This window comes from Molothrus aeneus, chromosome 1 (genome assembly GCF_037042795.1).
Source record: "Molothrus aeneus isolate 106 chromosome 1, BPBGC_Maene_1.0, whole genome shotgun sequence".
Taxonomy (NCBI): Eukaryota; Metazoa; Chordata; class Aves; order Passeriformes; family Icteridae; genus Molothrus; species Molothrus aeneus.
Window position 1 is genome coordinate 36226881 of NC_089646.1, and position 21487 is coordinate 36248367.

Below are 21487 nucleotides of genomic sequence, written 5' to 3' on the forward strand. Positions count from 1 at the left end.
GGTATTAGAGTCCTGAGATGATTAACAGCTAACTTTGATCACAGTGATTGAGAATTCAGTTATTCAAGAAGATGAAACAGCTGAAGTTTTTATGGGTACCACAAAATTGTCAGATGGGCTTGACTGTGGGAAATGAGAACAAAAGAAGTTTGGAAAGAGGGTCTGCTGAGGAATTCCCCCATCATGACTTCTTTGCAACTTAGCAAACATGTGCAATTCATTGCTTACATACTGGAATTAATGTTCTCCAGAATTTGAAAGTTCCAAGTCTGAAGCACAGGAAGTTCATTGCAGTCCCAAACTCCTATATAGGTGCTTCTGTAAGTCACCCTGTGCTATAACCTGGAGTTCCATTAAACTTCTCAAAACTAAATGAAACTTTTTTGAGACCTGATAATCTTTGCAAGCCTAAATATTCTTTGTGTGAATTTATTTTATATTTTAAAAATTGTTTTGGCATATTCTAATCCTTGAAGCTTTAAAAATGTTTTTATGAACAGCCTCACGTTCACTTACATTTTCTGCCACATGTTCCAGAATGTTGCAAGCCCCTCCATTTGGGGCTTGATGATGCATGTACGTGACTATTGCAGAGAGATATATATTATCCAGAAAGCTATATGACACCACTGACAATCTGCCTTTTAATATCTGTTTGCTTGGTATACTCTTGTTTGAAAGGGCAGTTTAATGATGCTCTGGAAATGCTGCTAGATTCCCCATCTGCTGAATTCAATTAACACAGCAGGCAGGCAATCAAGATATTTTGACAACTATTCTTCCATCTCAAAACTATGTAACATTTATATTTCAAAAGGTCTCAAATACTTACATGATAATTTGTAAAATCTTCAAATGCATCTTCGTAGGAGTTAAAAATTCAGACAAACCTGGTTTTGCTACAGTCCCCAAAGCCCACAGCCAAAGGCAAAGCTGTGAAAACTTTCTCAGCTCAAAGCTCTGCAACTGCATGTGATGCCTTACACAGTGGAGGTCCCATCAGGTCTCTGGAAATGATTACAGGGTTTTTCACATTGTTACCACACAAGACAGTGAAAGTGTTAAATCAGCGGGATTTGAAGGATCAAATTCTTACCATTCACAGAAAATGGAACCACAATGTCTTCTCTCTGCAGCTGATATATTTTAATAGTTCCCATATCCTGGCATCAGCCAGGCTTTTACAAGTTAAAAACAAAGATAGGTTTGCACAAACCTTCCTGGCATAGTTAAACAAGTTACATAAATGCTATCTGAAGCACAGTTTGGAAAATACCTCTTATAATTTGTATATATCTAGAAAGAAATACAGTTTTTTTTGTATTTGGCAATATTATAGTCCTGTTTCTGGTGTGAGGTTTCTTTGGTTTTAATTAATTTATTTAAATGACTGTTCCTCTTCTGCACTTATTTCAGCAGTGTAGGACCAGATTCTGCTGCTCCCACACTACTGTTATCATCTGAGTTACTGTTATTGGATTAAATCTAGCTTGCAGTTTGAAAGAGCAAGATGTGGTGAAATAATGAGTATATTATTATTATTGTTATTCTAATTTTGACAGTGTTTGTGTTGTACAACATCAGAGAAAAAGATGGTTCCTGCCCTTAAGAACCCATAGTTTCAGTCTCAAGCTGCAACCCTTCCAGCTCATTGTCTGTTCCAGGGTTGTGCACTTTGCCTCTTGCAGGATCCTCCCACATACCTAAAACCTCCCTTACCATTTCAGTGGTTAAGTAAGTTGTGAGAAGCAGGAAATCAAGTTGCCTGTGTGCATGCTTCAAACTGCTGTTACTCTAATGACCTTTTTTCATGCTTTTTCATCTCTAAATTTAGCTACTAAAGCCAGAGTCTAGCAGACTGGGGACACGGCAAACATTATGCACAGACTGTATATAATCACTCTCAAAAGAACAGCACAGATTACAAGACAGTGTAATTACTATTCTGTAGCCAAATGAAGTTTATTTTATGAAATTGCACCTTTTCAAGTCTAATAAATCATTAGAATCATTCATTCTAGACCAACGCATGCAGCACAAAATGAAAAGTATTATTTAAGCGCTGACACCAAGAATTTGAAAATCTGTTCATGTTAGGATGTATTTGAACAGATGACGTTGTAACTGCCAGGCACAAGTACACCTTAAATCTGAAATGTAATCTTTAAAATAGTTGCCTCTATGCCATTTAATGAGAACATACTGGAGAATCATGAGTTAAGAATGTGAATTCAAGTATAGAGATTCAGAAATGTACTGTACAGATACTGGCACTGTCATTGAGACACAATGATGACACTATACTTAGCTTCATGAAATTACAGAAAAGTTATGTCATGGTAAATACTGATTCATTTTCAGATACAAGACATTTCATAAAACAGGAAATATTCTGTATTGTTTAGTTGAGATAAATGACATCCAGTTTTATTCCCTGGATCACATACATAAAATCTGATTAAAGTAACAATCAGTTTTTGTGCTTATATAGATAGTTTTAAAGTTTTTATCATCCTAGTTCTCAGAAATGATACTTCCAGTATTCTAGCCAAAAAGCTCTCCCTCTTTTTTGAGAAAACAGCACAAGCACAACCCAAAAGTTTGTTAATTCTTTCTTTAATAAAGCGGGCTAAATGGTCTTCCAGAGTAAAGATACAAAGCTCCACGACTAAATCAATACCCAGTCAAAATATGATGCTGCCTTTCTGCAGAACATACAACTGACATGACATGCAAGAGACTTTAAAGTAATAAATATTTATTACTTTATGAAGTAAATACAGTAAAACAGTCTCAGATCGGCAATCTTAACGCTGCATCAGTTTTTGTCAGCAATTTGCAATGCTAATAATTTTTCTATCTGATTACTGTTATCCATGAACATTAGGAGCAGGTCATTTCCAGAGAAAATGAATAATCTTGTATTTTAAATGACAATTTCTCTTTCAGTATATTCTTAACATAACACAAAACAGGGGGATGATTTGATGTTTTTTCTAACTTACAAGTTTCTAACTTAACGAATATACTAAAATACTTTTCATTATCTCCGCACTATGATCAAATATCAGAGACAACATATTTAAGATGTGAAAGGACATGGTACAACCAAACCAGATTCATTGACTGGAGTTACTCTGATCTTATTGGTATAATTGTCTCTCTGCTTTTGGAGATTTTTATCATATCCCATGGCATGATACGCATTCAGTTTATTGGTATTCACTGGTTCCTCTTAGAAACTCCCCAAATCTTTATAAACTACTGTTTTAAAATATGCAACATTAAAGATACAACTAATTTACAAAAATAAAAAACCTGTACAAATCACACTCTTCCATTGGCAATGAGACTGTTCAAGAAAATAGCAATGTGATCCCTGAAACAACCCACTAGAATAGAAATCAAAAGACTGATGCTTAAAAAAATAAAAAAGAAGTAAAAACATTTTCTCCTGCCAAGCTACTGGAATCTTTGAATGTTTATGTATCACAGAATATAAAACTTTTCTCTCTGTCCCCAGAATATTTCTTTCCTCTTTCCACAGGTACTTCTTCAACAGCCACCCTTTGCTGATGGTGCCACAAGCCTTGCTGTATAGGTTAAAGCTAGAAAAGCTTGAAAGGCTTAAATAAATCAACCAGCCACCCCATCCCCTGGTATTCATGCAAACTCAGGGTAATAAAATAAACTGGAGACAGGCATGCATGCTGAATTCCAAAGTGATCTTTTATGAAGCTTAAAATAAACACCTCTCCAAAATGTTATGCATTTAAGATCTTTCATCTAAACAGTCACCTGACTGTTTGTATAACTCTGTTGCAGAGAGGTGTGATGCTATGCCCACTCATAACATTCTAGTATTTTAACATTTTACAAGGCACAAATAATCTCTGAAGAACTACATGGTGGCTTTTGAACATGTAAGGATGGCAGCTACCATGTAATTACATGACAATTAACTCTTCAGTTCAGTCACTGACACAGACCTTGTAAAATCTAAGACCAGCAAATTACATGTCACCTTATCTTTGGGATACAGTACTTCATTTACAATTACAGACTAAGCAGCAAATAACTACAATTTCATAACTTTGAACAAACACAAGCTTTGCCATGCAAATAGGAAGTTGTTGCATGGTATAATGTATATGCATCTTAAAAGCAAATGATGCATTTTTTTGCTGCTGTGACAGAGTGACATATTAACATTCCTTCCTCAAGCTAACTCTGTGTAGGCCCTGCAAGAGGAGCGGTCTACTCATCCCTAGCTGTTTTCTGAATTCCAACAGAGGTTACAGGGATCAGAGAGTACAGAAAGCCCCCCTTATCTACTCAAAGAAAGCTGTTATTAAATGTATTATGGACTTGATTGGAAAAAATACACTTTTCCATAGAAGAACAAGTAACAAAGTTAATTAAAAACTTTCTGTTGGTTAATGCTGCTGCACCATTATGTTTCTTGTGATTAGAAATGTGGAAATCATATAGCAATATATGTAAACAGAGTCTATAGAAGATAATAGCAATGAGACATAAAGTGCTTTTAATTATGAACATTTCATTTCAGTTTGCAACCTTCCCTGGTAAGTTATCATACTTGGGCTAGCTTTAGTTCAACCAGCTCAGGTCTACATTATAAAATCCTGTTATTTCCCTTGCACTGACTTTTTGACTGCAGTAGTCTGAGCAAAATTAAAAAAATCATGCTAGGGGAAGTAGAAGATAAAGAAGGAAAGAGGTGAATTGGGAACTCTCAAGGGGAAAAAGTAGAGAAAGGCAAATAAGGCTCTGTTGTGTAGGCCTCCGTTCTCAAGGAGCTTGTCACATAGTCTCCAGTAAGCACTGAGGAACAACTACACAAACCTCTGCCCTGAACACACCTCAGGCTATTGCAGGATGAAATTGAAGAAACTAGGATTCCTCAAGGGAGAACAAACTTCCTACCAGGATGATGCTTTTAATCTTTTTGATACTCATTCCCTACTTTTCTAATCACAGTCTCTGAAGAAACAGTACCCTTTCCTACACAGAAAACTCAGTCAAGCATATTTTGTAAAAGGACAATATTAAATCTAGTCTGTCTTTCCTGCATCAGGTCTGATGTCAGGTATCCACACATTTCCATTATGGTACCAAGCATATACTACTCTATGTTTTGGGAAAGCATCACTTCTATAGTAACAAAGCTCCTACGTAGGGTAACAGCATAATTACTAATAACTGTATATTAGAACTGGGTTTTACTGGGTCTTTATTTAAGGCAGTTATTAAAATGTATATATTATTTTTTAAAAGTAGCAAATTTATGTCTTTTTTGTTTGCCTTTTTATTTTAATTTAGGCTTTTGGCAGCTGAAATGGGCTACCTTTATCTATTTTCTGTCCTTGTAATCCAAAGAACTATCCAACCCATGTAATCACAGAAATTAGAGCTGAGTTGTAATGACAGATTCCCCAAACTCTCCCAACCTGTTTCCTTAGATGTCCAGTGGGCTGACAATAGCAAAGTCAGAATCTTTGCTGTTATTACTACTGTCATCATCAGGGCTGGAGCTCAGGTTGCTGGAGGAGGCTGAAATGGAGCCCATCAGAGGGTCGGAAAATATCAAAGAAGAACGAGACGGAGCTTCTGCCTTCACTGCTGCCTCCTTGTGTGCCTGAAGGGGCTGCACCGACTCTGGAGCAGCACTTCTACTTCTCTCCTCTTCTTTGGAAACCATAATATAGTCATCAGCACTCTTGCTCTCACTAGTGCTTGGATCAGTTGTAGTCTGTGAAACAATGGCACAGAAAAGACTTGAAGTGAGCACTAGCATCATCACATAACAAGGCTTATGAAGCATGTCAGACATATGGGAATGGGACAAAGGAATAATTATTATCCCAAAGTGGCAATGACTAAATAAAGTGAAAAATAAAGTTGGTATTAACTTTGGATGACATCATTTGTTATTTCACAGAATCACAGAATATTCTGACCTGGAAGGGACTCATAAGGATCATTGAGCCCAGCTCTTAAGTGAATACCCCCACAGAGATCGAACCCAAAACCATGGCATATTAGCACCATGCTCTGACCAACTGAATTAATTTAAAAAAACATAAAATGTAACACTCTAAAAATACTTTTTTTGCTCTAACAGTCTTACGTGTCTCATCATCACAGTGCATCCAAGCGGTGACCACAGCAGCCAAGCATCAAACACATACATTACAGCTGCGGAGATTTCAGTAATCACAGTGGGTTCCTGTAGTATTTAGTGAAGTTGTTCTGAGAAATTTTTTGCTGGTTTGCATGTACAATAGCATTTTGGAGCTTGTCAGGAGAATGGTTTGATATAAAATTTCCTAGTAAAACCCTGACTTGTGAAATCTGAACCACCCATAGACCTGGTTTAGTGTGCACCAGTTTGGGTTCAAAAAAATCAGGGCTGCCAGAGCTTCCAGGGTTAGTGTTGTTGACTGTTTTCTAACTCTTCCAGAAAATGAGGGTCTGGGAATCCCAATTCTGTCTGGTTAGACCTTGGGAAATGTGTGTTCCTGAGCACTTCGGTAGTAGATCAAGACCATGTATCAGTGCATCAGAAAACTATGAAGTCTCAATCTTATATTCCATTATACTAGCCACACTCAGAATCCCAGCTTTTCCAGTCAGAGCTATATGTAATTAGAAAGGGAGACTGCCATACACAGCAGAGTGGGATTTCTCACTTGTTGACAACTGGCAGCCTTTTAGCTTGCTTGCAACCCAAATGGACCACACTTTGTCTCCTGCTGCAAGAGCTGCATTCAGCTCCTGTCTAGCGCTGTGTTCCTCTGGCAAGAACATGACTGCTTTCTTGGTTGCTTCCACACAGGTTTTTTTCAGAGTAATAATGCAACCTGCCAAACAGCCTGTAGGTACAAGCATCCTGAAGAGGTGAAGCATCCCGAAACCAATATATTGATTACATGAATGCATGACTGAGAAAAAGGAAAAGTAGAGGGAAATGTGTATGGCCACATTTGTGGCAATACAAGCCCTTCACCTGTAACCCTTCCACAAAAAAACCAAAAAAAACCCAAAACCCCAAAAAAACCAACAAAAAAAGCCCCCCAAAAAAGCAGTTACAGAAAAGAAAAATCAGGAATAATCTGTATGAGATAAAGGCAAACCCACAGCATGGTATATAAAATTGGAGTACCACAAGTATCAGCAAGCCACAACTGCAGTTACAGAATCCATGACCACCAGCAAAATTTGTTTTGCAAAATTTATCATTATAGGTGAAAATTATTTTCTTGTTTTGACTACTGATTATAGATCAGAATGTTCTTGTAGCTCAGGAAGCAAAACCCACCTGTGATTATGAATGACTGTAAGATGAAATGACGGAGCTGGAAGTCTTTGGTTGTCATTTGAATGCTCATTACAAATTGTTAGAAGTGACAATGAAGACAAATATCAGCTGAATAGGGAAATATATTCAAATGCAGAATTGTGCCCAAATTTATATTAATAAGGATTCAAATATCTCCCTTTCTAGTAAATTCTGAAATATCCTTTCTCATAATTTATAATTTTTGTGTGCTATCTACAAGTATGCAGATATAATAATATTATATTATTAATACTACTAATATTTAATAACATATAATATTCTGTTTTGCAATGAACTAATTTTACTACTTTATAATTCAAATGGAAGTATCTTGAGTCCAAAATTTTACCTGTTCCAATTTAAGACAGTTGTCACATGGATAAAAATTGACATCTATTGTTTTTGGTAGTAACTCCTTTTTCACAGAAGACTTAACAAAATTCATACAAAACCCAACAGATTGGTTTTAGAAAGATCAACAACTAGCATTTTCTGAGTGTTATCAAAATTGATCTCCAACCCTCCTGATACATGCAGAACCAGAGTAGTTCAAATGTCAAAAACTTCAAGCATTTTCCATGAAGTTAAAACCACAGAGTTCTATCCTACAAGGAGAGACACTTCACTGTTTAAACACTTCTGAGCTGAGGCATCATTTGTTAGTAATTAGCCTTTTGCTTTCATCTTGTCTGTTTGAAATGCTGTCTTCATGAGCTGTCAGTGAGTCAGCTGCCATCACCAGGGGGCTGAGGACACAGGCAGCACACAACCGTGGCTCTGTTCCAGAATCACAGAATAGTTTGGGTTTGAAAGACCTTTAAAGGTCACATAGTCCAACTCCCACGGCGAGGCATGGGGACATCTTCAACTAGAGCAGGTTGCTGAGAGCCCTGTCCAACTGGACCATCAATATTTTCAGGGATAGGGCACCCACACCTCTCTGGGAAACCTGTTCCAGTGTATCACACCCTCCTCATCATTAAAAAATTTCTTCCTTAGATCTAATCTAAACCAACCCTCTTTTAGTTAAAAATCATTGCCCCTTGTCCTATTGCAGCAGGCCCTGCTAAGAAATTTGTCTCCATCTCTGTTTTAAGCCTCCCTTTCAGTACTGAACAGCCACAATTAGGTCTCCCTGGAGCCTTCTCTTCTCCAGGCTGAAAATCACCAACTTTCTCAGCCTGTCTTCATAGGATAGGGGTTCCAGCCCTCTAATGATCTTTGTCACACTGCTCTGGACTTGCTCCAACAGGCCCATGTCCTTTCTGTGCTGGGGATCCCAGAGCTGGATGCAATGCTCCAGGTGGGGTCTCATGAGAGGGGAGCAGAGGGGGCAGAATCACCACCCTTGATCTGCTGGCCACACTGCTTTGGATGCAGCCCAGGGTACAGCTGGATTTCTGGGCTCTAGTGCTCATTTGGGAAATCTCCAGCCTCTCATCCACTAGTATTCCCCAGTCCTTCTCAAGAAGGGCTGTTCTTAATCCCTAATCCTCCAGCCTGTACTGATACTTTTTTGGGAGCTCTAAATGCCATAGTCAAAATTTCAGAACTTTGTTCCCATTCCCCTGCCCTGTACAACAGAAATATACATTCCTCTAAACAACCACTGCCACATAATTCACCTGGCCACTTTCCACACTATTTAAAAGCTCTCAGGGAATGCAGTACTGCCTCATTTTTCAAAATAATACACTTTATTATTCCAAGCTATCAAGAATCCTTTATTTTAGTCCTAATAGCCCTTGCACCTCCACTTTATGTAGGGTGACACAGATCTTACTTAGTGAAACACTCGCCCAGCAAGATCAGTATTTTTGTTTCTGGCACTCCCCAGTTTCCTAAATTCTGCTTTCAAGAGTGTGTTCTAGTGGAGTTGAAAAAGCATCCTGCTCTTTAATAAAGGAAAGAAAACCACTCATCCCAATTTCTCGTTGTTACTGTTGAGCTTCCCAACACTACTCTTCACGCCACCCACACTTTTTGGTTTGGCTAAGGAGACCTATAGCTCACTGAAGTAACAGAGAAGCAGCAAAGCAGAGATATTGACTCCAAAATCCTATAAAGGAGCTGCCTGTAAATGTTTGCCTATCTCTAGCATACACTGGTATTTTGGAACTGGTATTTCCAGAGGTAAAATACCTCCTTCCTTTTTCTTTTGCCTGTTTCTGTTTCAGGAAACTCACGCTGACGTGAAGCATGTTTTCTCCCATCTGCTGCCACTACTGAATAAATGAAAAATGACAGAATTATACTTCCAGTAGCTTTGAAAGTTAACAACCTTACGCCCGTTGCCATATGGCTTCTCCAAACAATTTTTCCTGATGAATATCAGCTACTAGGACCAGGCTTATTTCATTTGCCTTCACACTGTGAATGAGTTAAAACTAACTGCAAGGATACAAATCAAGAAAGCTTAGAAGAACAGCAGCTCATTTTGCTTCCTTCTTTGAACAGACATAAAGGCAAGATAATGTGTTAATTATCATTCATTATTTAGCAACAGAAGCCTTCTGTTTGTCAACTGCATGCTGCTACCAAAGCCAAACATTCCAAAAAATGCTTGATTCTTTTTAGCCTTTATCTTATTTTTTTTTGCATTTTTAATTTTGCAGCTTTCCTTTCTAAAGAAGGGCTATATCCTTATCCTCATTTTGCAGAAAGGGATTTTGATACAAAAAAGAGGAAGAACACTTTTAAAAAAAGCTAACATGATAAATAATTTATACTTAAATAACAACCAGGCTCAAAAGACCAGATTTTAATCTCATTTATAGAATAGCTACACCTGTAATTGTTTCATCTGTCCTAGAAAATAACCCTATAACTCCAGCAAAGAATAATCTCTACAGTACAAATCACACCAAATAGAATTACAGGCATTACCAAAGTCACAGAAAATGCAAATAGAGTAGAAATTTATTTAGCAAGAAATGCATTAAAATAGCTAGAAGTGGCTGTTTTTTAATCCCCCTGCAGCTCTCTGTGAGTACTCCCAGCATGACCCAGGGCATCAGTGCAGCCTCCCTTTCTTCAGCAGAGCTAAAAACCAGGCTGTGGCCTGGTTTGGGCCAACAACTGAGCCCACCAATTAACAGTCTAATATCACAGTCCACTATTCCACAGTTTTATTGTCCTGTATTTTATTAAAAGGGGTCCAAAGCTCTCCTCTTTTTGTTTGATTTTATGCATGGTAGCTAAAGACGAAGGGCTTGGAAACAGCACAGACTAACTAGGGACTGGTTAGTCAGACAGGCAAACTATCCCCAGTCAACTAAGGATACCACCAGTCCTCCTGGAGTACCATTTCTAACACTAATCTTTTTCTTTCCATCAGAGGTGCTGTTGCTCATTATCATAATTGGAAGCTCCCGAAGATAAGAGGAGAGGAGGCTAATCCATATGGATGTGCTGCACCTCCAAACATAAACCATGCAGTGCTAATGCCTCATTAATGCTCTGCAGCAGCTCAGCTTGTACAACCTCTACTCACGTTCTCATAGTTGACTTATGAGCAGCCTTGAAATTGTGGGAGCCATGGATGTCACCCAGTTCCTGGGGCTGCATGTATATACCCTGACTACACACTGGGATAAGCCCAGACCTCATTGTACATCACTCTGAAAATCTGCACTGGAGAGAAATCTGTGCAGAGCAGGCTTCAGCTGCTCCACTCTCAATACCCAAGGAGTCCCAGCACATCCATGATACATGGTTTAGACCAGCCTCTGAGTAAGGGCTTCTCCAGCATCAGTAGGGTCTGCTCTCACACCTACACCACACACAGCTTGTTGCTGCCATGTTATATGGCATTCTACCTTCTAGTTTCTAGAAGTAAAAAATCATCAAAAAAACATTATTTACCATTTTGGAAAGAAAAAAAAAGGCACTTCATAGAAAAAGCTAGGAGATCAAGGGCAAAAATAGGAGACCATTATACGACAAGTCCAATATGCTGTATCAATTTAACCTGTGCCTTTATTATGGCAGAAAGTAGTGATTGTAATGACAACAGCTAAGTAAGAAATAAAAACTCTCTAGAAAAGCTTTGCTCTTCACCATTACTGAGTATAAAAAAATAAATCTCTGTATTGCCTCTAATACCAAAATACAATTAAAATATATATTTTTAACATAGAGCGTTCTAACTCAGGGGGATTGTGTGTAATAAATCAAAATGACCCTGTGTCATTACTTGAAAATGAATAAATATTTCCTGTAGTTCCTAAGTAAACTTGTCAAAACTGAACTGACTGCAGACTCAGTTAGACTTTGAGGTGATAATGCTGCCACTGATTTATGAGTGTGAGTATCAGCATCAGGGTGGCAGACTTCATAGAACTCCAACATAGAAATGAGCAGGCACAAAAGTACTTATTTTTAAGATCACGTTTGGGTTGGACTGAGTCTTACACAGAGAGGACCCTTTGTCTATGAACCTGTCCTATGACTGTATGCTTTGTATGTGAAAACATTGTTTACAGATTCAAGGAGAAAGTCAATACAATGAAGTAGAAGGTAAAAGCAACCTCCTTGCTACTTCCTTTTTGGCACGGGCCATGAATACACTGCAATGCAGTTAATCAGCTCTTACATAATGGGATCCTGGAGGACAAGGACAATGAGAATAATAATGTGGGAACATTTGGTATGGGAACATTTACCTGCAATTTTTAGGTTTTTTTGTAGGAAATTAATCTGTGATTCTGTGATTCAACAGTGTTAAAGAACTCCCCTCAAATGCCTAACACTTAGACTTAAATATCTGTGTGTGGAGCATAAGGCTACAATAAAAATAATTAATCAGAGCAGGGCAGTAGCTAGAGATATACTTTTAACCCACTCTCCATATAGACCAGGAATGCTGGTGTGTCCCACGTAATGTCTGGACGTGCTAGAGGAAATCTCCAAAAAATCCAAGGCCATCAATGGCCTGCTTGAGATGTTTTTATTTTACCTGTTGTCCTGAGATGAACTGTTGCTTTGTCATGACAGGTCCCTTTAGGACATCACCTGCCCCCTTGTTCTGATTATTGGAACAGTAATGATCATCAGCAATAGTGATTTGCTCATTTTCTTCAGCTTCCAGCTGGCTCTGGTTGAAACGCAATGAACCTTTCAGGATATCCTTGATCTGTTGTTGAATAGGAAAGAAAAGGATATAAGTTAAAAACTGGGAGGAACTCTACATTTTCTAAAGCTCTGTGCAGACTGCTTTCATACACCATTTCCCCAAAATATTTGCTTTGAAAAGATAGGAAGCAAGTCAATATTCATACCTATATTGGCTAAAGATAGGAATAACAGTGAAATGTGGTTTCTGTTAGAGTTTGGAGAACAACTATGCAGGAAATCTAAAGAGAATAAAACTGTTAAGATTACTCCCTGCCTCATTATAGGTTTAACATATGTCACATTGCTCTTCATAAAATGTATTTTGAGGGAGCAGAGGGCAGTATAATCAGAGCTACAGATGCTCAGCAGCATTCTCCTTTTATGTATTTCTTTAATTCAATGATATTCAAGTGTTGTCACTATGAAATAATGGGGACACAGGCATAATTGTTGTCTAGCAAGTACATTTGGCATTAAGAAAAATGATAGCATGGCTTAAGTCCAGCACTTGGTGTTGCACTTCTTTAGTTTTGATCTGAGGCCTCCAAAACTTCCACAGGAGCAAATACTGTGCAAATTGTTTGAACTCTTTATAGCTGAGTTTTATTGTTACAAATAAAAATACACCACAAGGTTTGATGCGCCAGTAAAACAGCTACAAGAAGACAAAACAGCAGTATACAAAAAGAATAAATAGGAGAAAAAAAGGAGAAAGGATTAATAGCTCTGAAGGGCACAAGAAGGTTAAGCTATGCAATAGTAATACCTGTTTCAAACCAGCCAAAGAAACCAGAATTTCATCTTCTTTTTCCAAGCGTTCTTGCAAAATGACTTCCTGAATATTTCCTGTAGCATCAAAAGAAAGATAAAGAGAGAAAACATCCTAAATAAACTCAAACGTGCTGTTCCTTACTGCTGACTGATGCTTTCAAAACAAACTCCTGTGACCTGCAAACACAATTCTGAATCCAAACCTAGAGATTGACAACCTTATTATCTGCAGAGGTGAGGCCAGCCTGAGCCTGGCACTGCTGCCAGGAAGCCTCCAGCAATGCTCTGCCTCTGCAGGACTTCTGTTGCCCCCGTGCACCAAGGAACTCAGGCTACTACTGGTCCCTAGAAGATCACACCAGCCTCTGTGTTACATACAGTTTTGAACTTAAAAACGCTTTGGAAAACATTCAAAACCAGAGAAATCTGCTGCATCTCACGGAAAGGTTTAGGTAGAAGCACAGCAATCTTCATCTTGATTCCTGGCCACTGCAGATGCTACAATACTCTTCTTTATAGAAGGACTAAAAAAAGTTTCATTCCCCTCCTGTTCTCTTCTTTTAGGTAAAAGACTCAGGGCTGAGCAAAACTTATTTGACAGAAGGAGCAGTGCAGTACCAACACTTTGGGAGACTCTTGCCTTCCATACCCACAGCATGGTCCTTCAAGAACACATTTCACTACTCTGGTACGGAGTGTTTGCAGGAAGATGACCCCAGGCAATTCCACACTCCACAGCCCAGAGAAACTACAACTCCAGTAACTCTGCAGACTCACTTCATTCTCTGGCCTCCCACCTCCTGCTTTCTGACTCTTTAAGAAAACAGTAAAGATTCCTAGAGACAGACTGGCAGAATGAGATGGTATCTGTCAACTGAAAATGACAGGACACTCCTTTGTGCCACTCCTGTCTTACAGACACAGACTGAGCCCAAAGCCCTCAGTGACACTCATTTGGGAGGAATGCTTTGCCGCTCATGAGTGCATCCTAGGCACTTCACAATTAGAGCTTTGTACAATTAATCCACACCTGCACTGCATTTGTTTGTCTTTAACAACATCCTGCATCTTCGGGGCCCAAATCAGTGAAAAGCCATAACTGCTGTTAACAGATGATCCTGACAAGGACAAATATGATGACACTGCCAACTCTGACACAATATGAAGTTTCAAGTAAAAGCATCAAGTAATTTGGTATGAGTTTTGTGTTTACAGAATAAATAGCAATACAATGAGATGTGGGAGACAGAATAAGAAGAAAGATTAGAAGTGTAGAGGTAGATTTAAAACTCGTGTATAAACACAAGTTTGAAATTGAGTCGGGGCCAGAGATCAGTAATGGGTATAAAGGAGGAATAGAAAGGCCGAAGAGGAGAAAGGAACCACGCCTAAGTACTAAATGAACCGCTAAAAAGCAATCTGAGACACAGAAGGAATGAAAGAGTCTAGAACCATGAAAGGCAGCAGCTGACAAAAGTCAAGGTGATGTGATCAAGGTCAAGAGTATCAGTGAAGGTACCATAACTCAGCTTTGCATAAGCAGCCTGCCTGAACAAGGAGATCTGTGCTCACATTATTTAGCACACTTTATTTACTATACTACAGTGGCAATGTCCTGCAGCAATGTTGTACAATTGTCAAATTGTTGTACAATTGAACAATTTTACATGAGAAAGACACTGCATTATGAAGGCCAGAAATAATAAAAAACCAGATCTTTCTGCAAATATGTAGCATCTTGAATTGAGAAAATCCATAATTATTGCAACATTTTACTTGCTTTTTTATTTTATATCTAAATTATCTATTTCCTCAATTTGGTAAGTAAAATATATTAATATTTTTTTATAAAAGAATAACTTACATTCTGTTTTCCACTGTTTCAAAGAATGCAGGATTTCCTTTTTTTAAAAGGTCCATAATTTGAAACATCAGAAGTCCAAAGCCTTCACAGGCAGGATAGCCAAGCCTGACCACAGCCTGAATCACTGAATTCAACTCTCTTTTCCATTTCTCAGCATTAGAAAGGAAAGTATTCCATAGTGTATGATCCCCACATAAATTAAACCATACACTAAAAAACTAGGGCATGCACATGAACTAAGCAGATGGACCAAGAAAATAATTCAAAGCAAACCTCCAACCTGCTGAAGACGAAATGGAGAAAATATAAAAAACTGGGAGGACAAGAGCAAGAAAACAAAAGCTGAAAGGTATTCCACATAATGTGGAAATACTATTATTATTGACCTTTAGAGATGATTTGTGAATCAGTCTTTAAAAATATAAGGAAAATAATTTATCATCACTGTAAAACCCAGCTGAAACCGTGCTTGATGAGCCAGTACATTGAGAAATTAAAAAAAAATTATTAATAGAATATGATAGTTACCCAGCAGTAAAAATTAATAGAAATGTTTGTATCATCACATATTTACTTTAGCAAGATTAATGCCAGATTTTAATATTTGTTTCAGAGGAAAAAAGATTAGGAGCTAAAAGGTAGGAAATACAGCCAATAAGTAGCAACTGAGGCATAAAGGCATAAATTGGGATGTCCTTCTCTCATGCAATGAAACAGAAAGGAAGGCAGAATTCCTTGTGGAATTGGCAATGAATCCGTTTCTTAAATATGTCCTTGAACTGCATAAGGCTTCTAATCTACTGCCCTCATCTCTTTTGAATGCAAAGTTTTTTAACTTTCAAATAAGTGGAACCCGAATTTACCACTGTTCATTCTTCTTCCCTGGCTAGTGAGTAGGGAGGAATTACGAAAAATTATCCTTAGATGAGTGAAGCATACAGGCAATGTGATTTTGCATGAGTGCCTCCTTGATCACATCCTTCTGCTGGGACCCCCCCCTTTGACATCCACGTGGACTGGAAAGAGAGGTGGGAAGAAAGGAGGGATGGCACGAAGTTGGCTTGTGCTCTGCAGCTGCTCTCCTGTGAATGGCTGTGCCAGGGCACGGCATCCTCACTGGGGGACTCTCATCCAGGGTTTTCCCACTGCTGGGGGGACGGACCTCATAGGGCAGTCAGTTGCTGAGATCAAAAGGTACCCTTGCAACTGGAAATACTTTAAAAGATACTATTTCAAGAGTGCTATATTGATATATATATTGATATAATATTACTCAGCTGAAGGACTTTTACTTTAAGCTGAGATGTATAATTTAATTATTCTACCTTCATAGAAGATGTTATTGCTGAGAGAAGTGCTTCATGTATATGAATGAATTTGACACATATTGATTTTTTTCCTTATATTTTGCTATATATCTCTGCCTCACAGCTGGTTTTTTTTTTTAATAAAAAAGTAACTATATTTAAAAAAACCCTGCAGATATCAATTTGGAAGTGAAAACATCTTCCTACCTTTAAAAAAAACCCCATTGATACAAAGAATCAAACAAAGAGATTATGTGATTTTTATATTATTCAAAACTGAGTCCAGTTTGATTCTGTGCTATAAATATCTATCTGTTGGGATAGCTGTTGTTATTCAAAAGTTATCAAAATCCTATTGTACAGAGTAAGCTAATGTTAAGGTCAAATATTCCTGACTGCCTTGTTTGTTTTTTTTTTTTTTGTTTCTTTCAAGATTTCATTTAGCTGATGCCAAATGTTTTCTGCAGAAAAAGACAATATTTCTTTATTCAATGAAGTTCTTAGTAGAGGAAAACAAAAAGTGAATTTTGCAACTTCTCACCTGGTGGTCAGAGCACTGCTGTGAGATGTACAAGATAGCAGACTGCCATTACAAGACTCTGGATTTGTTTCAAAATAGTGCTAACAAACGTCTGACTATCACAAAATGAACTGTCATACCCTGACTGTGAGCCTGACTAAGCCTCAGAAATACCAGAGCTGTTCAACCAGTTGTTCTCTTCAGAAGTCAGCAACATTATCCACTTTGATGGATGCCCTCAAACCAGATTCACATCTCAAAGGATGTGAATGCCTTTTATATAATGGATTAGAATTAATTTTGGGTACTTATTCTTCATTGAGCAGACCTGTTTAAGTTTGATAGATACCAGACCAGTAAATCAATAATTACTTCCTGAGTGAGACTCTGATCAGCTGCCTTGATATACTTTAAATCCAACTACAACTACAGAGCAGGAAGATGCAAATGATTGCATTCATGTTCTTGTATAAAAAATGTGGAGAAAAATTGTGGAGAAAAATGTGGAGAAAAATTGTGGCAGGTAGTGAATTCGTTAGCAACAGTTGAAACAGCTAAAAATTAAGATGAAATATATTTTTTATTTCTTGCTCTTACAGTTATGGCAAACTGTGAATCACTTTACATGCACACTCCGTGTAGAAGTACTTTACAAAATCACAATTTCTATTCTCTTCCCCTAAATTAATTGCTAAATTTTAAACTGAAGACATGCTATCTATAGCAATGAAAGAGGAAAAACATCCATAGCAGCTTCCAGCAGGAAAATTAGATAAAGTTTATGCTCTCTGACAATTGAAATGCTCTATATTCCATGATGGTGTGAGCAGTCACTTCTGAGTTCCCAGGCCAGGGAAAGGGGCTATTCAAAACATTCCTCTCTGAATGTGGAAAAGCTGTTAGCCTTGGCATAATTATTTTAGAGGCTTATTAAATAAAGTAACTTTCACTGAAAATTTTGCTTGCATTCAACACAGATTTTGCAAGAAACCCAGCCACGCAACCGGAGCTGCACTACATGAATGGGAAAACTTGTCTGCTGTAGACAAGGTCCCCCAGGCATCTCTTCATGCCCATCCATCCAGAAGACAAATCTGCACCTCTTCCACTGAAGAGGTGGGAGACAAACACCCTGCCAGATGAAGGCACAAAGCACACTTGACGTAAAATCAGATGGATGTGGAAAAAACCAAACTTCTCTGAGGTTTTGTTTTTTCTCACTGCTGCTTTTGCAGCACATCTCCCTCCTAATGATTTCTATTTTAAGCTGGTCTCCGTGGGGCCTTTGCAGGAAGATGACTCCTGCTGAGAGGAGCTAACTCGAAATAGTTGCAAGCTACATTATGAACTCTGCTTTTCTACTACTAGCTCCTGATCAATGACTTGTGAACAAGCAACAGGGCCAGAATCATGTTAAATTGACTTTTTTCACCCTTGTTTTCACTACTGAGAAGAGAGCTCAAACTCAGAATGCAAAAGTACCATCTCACTTCCATCATAGGCAGGAGCAAGGAGAGAACTGAGGGTATTACTACACCTCTTCATTTTCCAAAACAGAAAAGCCAAAAGTGTTCCTATATATGTGAAGGCGCAGCCAACTCTCCAGACTCATATTCCAGTACTGTTGTATGATTGTCTTTATGAAATCAGGGTTTACAGAAAATGTTTCCAACACTCCCTGCACAATATACTAGTGACAGCAAGACTGCCTTTTCAAGAACATTAAGGGGCTAGGAGGACAGACTGGGACTTAAGCTTCTGATAATCAATCCTTCTCTCTTTTCACAATAAATACTGCTTTCCTACCTGAACTTGGTCTGATGAGCACAAAAATGAACTCTACACCTTAACACTGGTTTGTGGCCTTTCTAGAAAGACTATGTTGTATGGCATAGTGATATTGCTGTTTAATAATGCAACTCAGGATGTTTCCAACTACTGCATTTTCCTTCCAGCATTAAAAATACAAATGAGAGGAGTTAAATTCCCTTCTAAAACAATAGTGTTTGTGATCTAAGTGTTGATGAAGGCAACACTGCTAAGTAGACTTTCATTTACCTCACTGTGAATGCCAACACTTCTAGTAACAATCACACATTATATTAAAAACACCACTTAGCAACATTTGAGTCTTAAAGAACTTAAGATCCTAAAAATCTGAAATTATCTGTGAAACACTGCATTCTTCATGTCATTTATTTGAATATAATGATTTATACAGTGTTGAATATAAGTGATGTATTTATACTTCTGATTCACGTGTTGTGCAGAGCACCAACACTTCATCAATATTTGAAGTGTGGTAATGCTTGTGGCATCAGAGAAACAGTAGTAAAAAGTTACCAATCATCAACCCAAAGTAGGGCACAGATGTACAAAGAAGGAGATTGGTAGGGTCATGAAGTAATTTTGTCCATCTCTTGCTCAAAGACACAATCAATTCTTAGCTGTGAACTTTAATTTACACACAGTAAGCAGATTATGCTTAACATATACCTTATATCTGTATATTTATGCAAATAATGGGGAAACTAACAATTTAGTTCTACAACAATTTGCTTCTGCTAAGGTTTTACTTCCTTAAAGCTGGAACTGGAAGAGAAACCACTGCCTAAGGGGAGGGGAGTGGAGCAGAGGGGAGGAGAGGAGAGGGGAGGAGAAGGGAGGAGAGGAGAGGAGAGGAGAGGAGAGGAGAGGAGAGGAGAGGAGAGGAGAGGAGAGGAGAGGAGAGGAGAGGAGAGGAGAGGAGAGGAGAGGAGAGGAGAGGAGAGGAGAGGAGAGGAGAGGAGAGGAGAGGAGAGGAGAGGAGAGGAGAGGAGAGGAGAGGAGAGGAGAGGAGAGGAGAGGGTGGATTGTCAGTGTACTTCAGTATAAGAGAGATGCTCACTGAGCAGCAGGGAGGAAGCAACAGGAATTCACTGAAAGTTGCAAGGAAAGCTGTTAACTGGGTAATGAGGGGCTGTGTAAGCTTCATTATTTTAATCTCCTTTTCAGTCAGACTACTGGGATGAAAGCATCTGTAGGTGCCTACCACAGCTGCACTTTCAGGACTGGCACAGTTGTTATAGAAAGAAAGGAGGCTTGCTCTGAGTTGAACCAGTTGTTTCTGACCTTAAAAGCTACCCTTAAGTGACAAAAAGGTGGTTAAAATCCATGGAACATGAAGAATTACACTTTTATTCTTCATATGTAAAAAAAACCCAACCAAACATATATATATATATATATATATATATATATATATATGTATCTGTAAAATGACCAGAAGTGACAGTCTGAAAGTAAGTCTGTACAACAAATATTTGTTGTATACTATGCTATGCAACAAATACTTATTTCCCAGTAAGCATTCCTACATTTGATTTAATAAATTTGCTAATGTTCTTTCTTTATATGCTGTTTTTGTAGGTTATTTTACACCATTATTCTGAACCAAATACAGCAATCCCTTAGACTCATGGGCCTGTGTTTGATGTGGCCTTTTATACTGATAGCATTTCTAATCACACTGGATTTATAAACCATGGATTATTTTATTTATGTCCCAAGCATAAGAGAACTCATTTAATGCATTTACTTCCTCAACAAATGCTGAAGTATTTCATTTCAGCACAGGGCAGCAAAATAATTTCCATTTCATTTTATCCCTACAAAAATGTCATAACCTTTCATCTCATCACATGACACATAAAACAAGAATTCAGTACCATCTTGCATACATTTAACAAGCACTGTGTCCAGATCTATATTGGGCAGTATGTCAATCCCTAAATACTGAGCATTAAATCAACTTCCTCCTCTCCTTTCCCCATTGTAAATGATCCTTAAAATAAAATGCATCCTTATAACAATTGCACTGACTGATAAAAGACGAAGGAATTAAATCAGTCTAATTAAACCTTTAAAAGTGCTATTCACACAACTAAAATTATATTAGCAGCTATATCCTGTAAGTTTTTATTTCTTTATTTTAGTATTTTATTCTTCCTGGCTCATGGTGTTTGCAATAATCACAGTGAAAAGGTGGCTTTGAACTGTTTTTAATAAGTCTTCCAAATAATATTTCTCTGGAAGATGTCAGGAAGTGCTAGTGAATATACAAGTGCCAGCACTATTTGATGTTTGTGGCAGGGATGTCCTGTGATCCCATCTAAAGAACTCTCAAAAGATTGGTTTTCATTTTTCTTGCTACCATGATACCATAATTTCTGGGCATTTTGTAAATACATGCAGTTTTTTACAGGCTACCTATGAAAGCTGAAAGCTGACATGCCATCCCAAAGGCAGGATGCTGGTGGTGTTTAGAAGAATGGGAGATGAAAACTTCCCTTTTTCCACGTCCCTTCCATAATCCACAATGGAGGGGCAAAGATGTACTGGAATACTGGTGAAGGACATAGCAACACATTACAGATAGCAGGAGTGAAATTGGAAAATGCACCACTAGCAAAAGCCAACAGCCCTGGATGGGAAGCTCAGAGAAGGATTTATTTGCTTTGGCTTAGTGAAGCCATGATGCTTTGTCGGGTTCGGCTGTCTGTCTCTGC

The 21487-nt window shown here is 38.1% G+C and overlaps 1 protein-coding gene across 3 annotated transcripts in view; it reads right to left on the reverse strand.

The window, feature by feature from the left end:
* Nucleotides 1-1932: 1932 nt before the first annotated feature.
* The window catches only part of TBC1D5 (TBC1 domain family member 5), a 321912-nt gene continuing 302357 nt past the window's right edge, over nt 1933-21487 (reverse strand). For all 3 annotated transcript variants that reach the window (XM_066555139.1, XM_066555128.1, XM_066555119.1), the window contains 3 exons: nt 13245-13324; nt 12321-12497; nt 1933-5773 (listed from right to left, as the gene is read on the reverse strand). In XM_066555139.1, the coding sequence (XP_066411236.1) occupies nt 5480-5773; nt 12321-12497; nt 13245-13324 (551 nt within the window). In that variant the 3' untranslated portion in view covers nt 1933-5479. The remainder of the gene's footprint in view (nt 5774-12320; nt 12498-13244; nt 13325-21487) is intronic.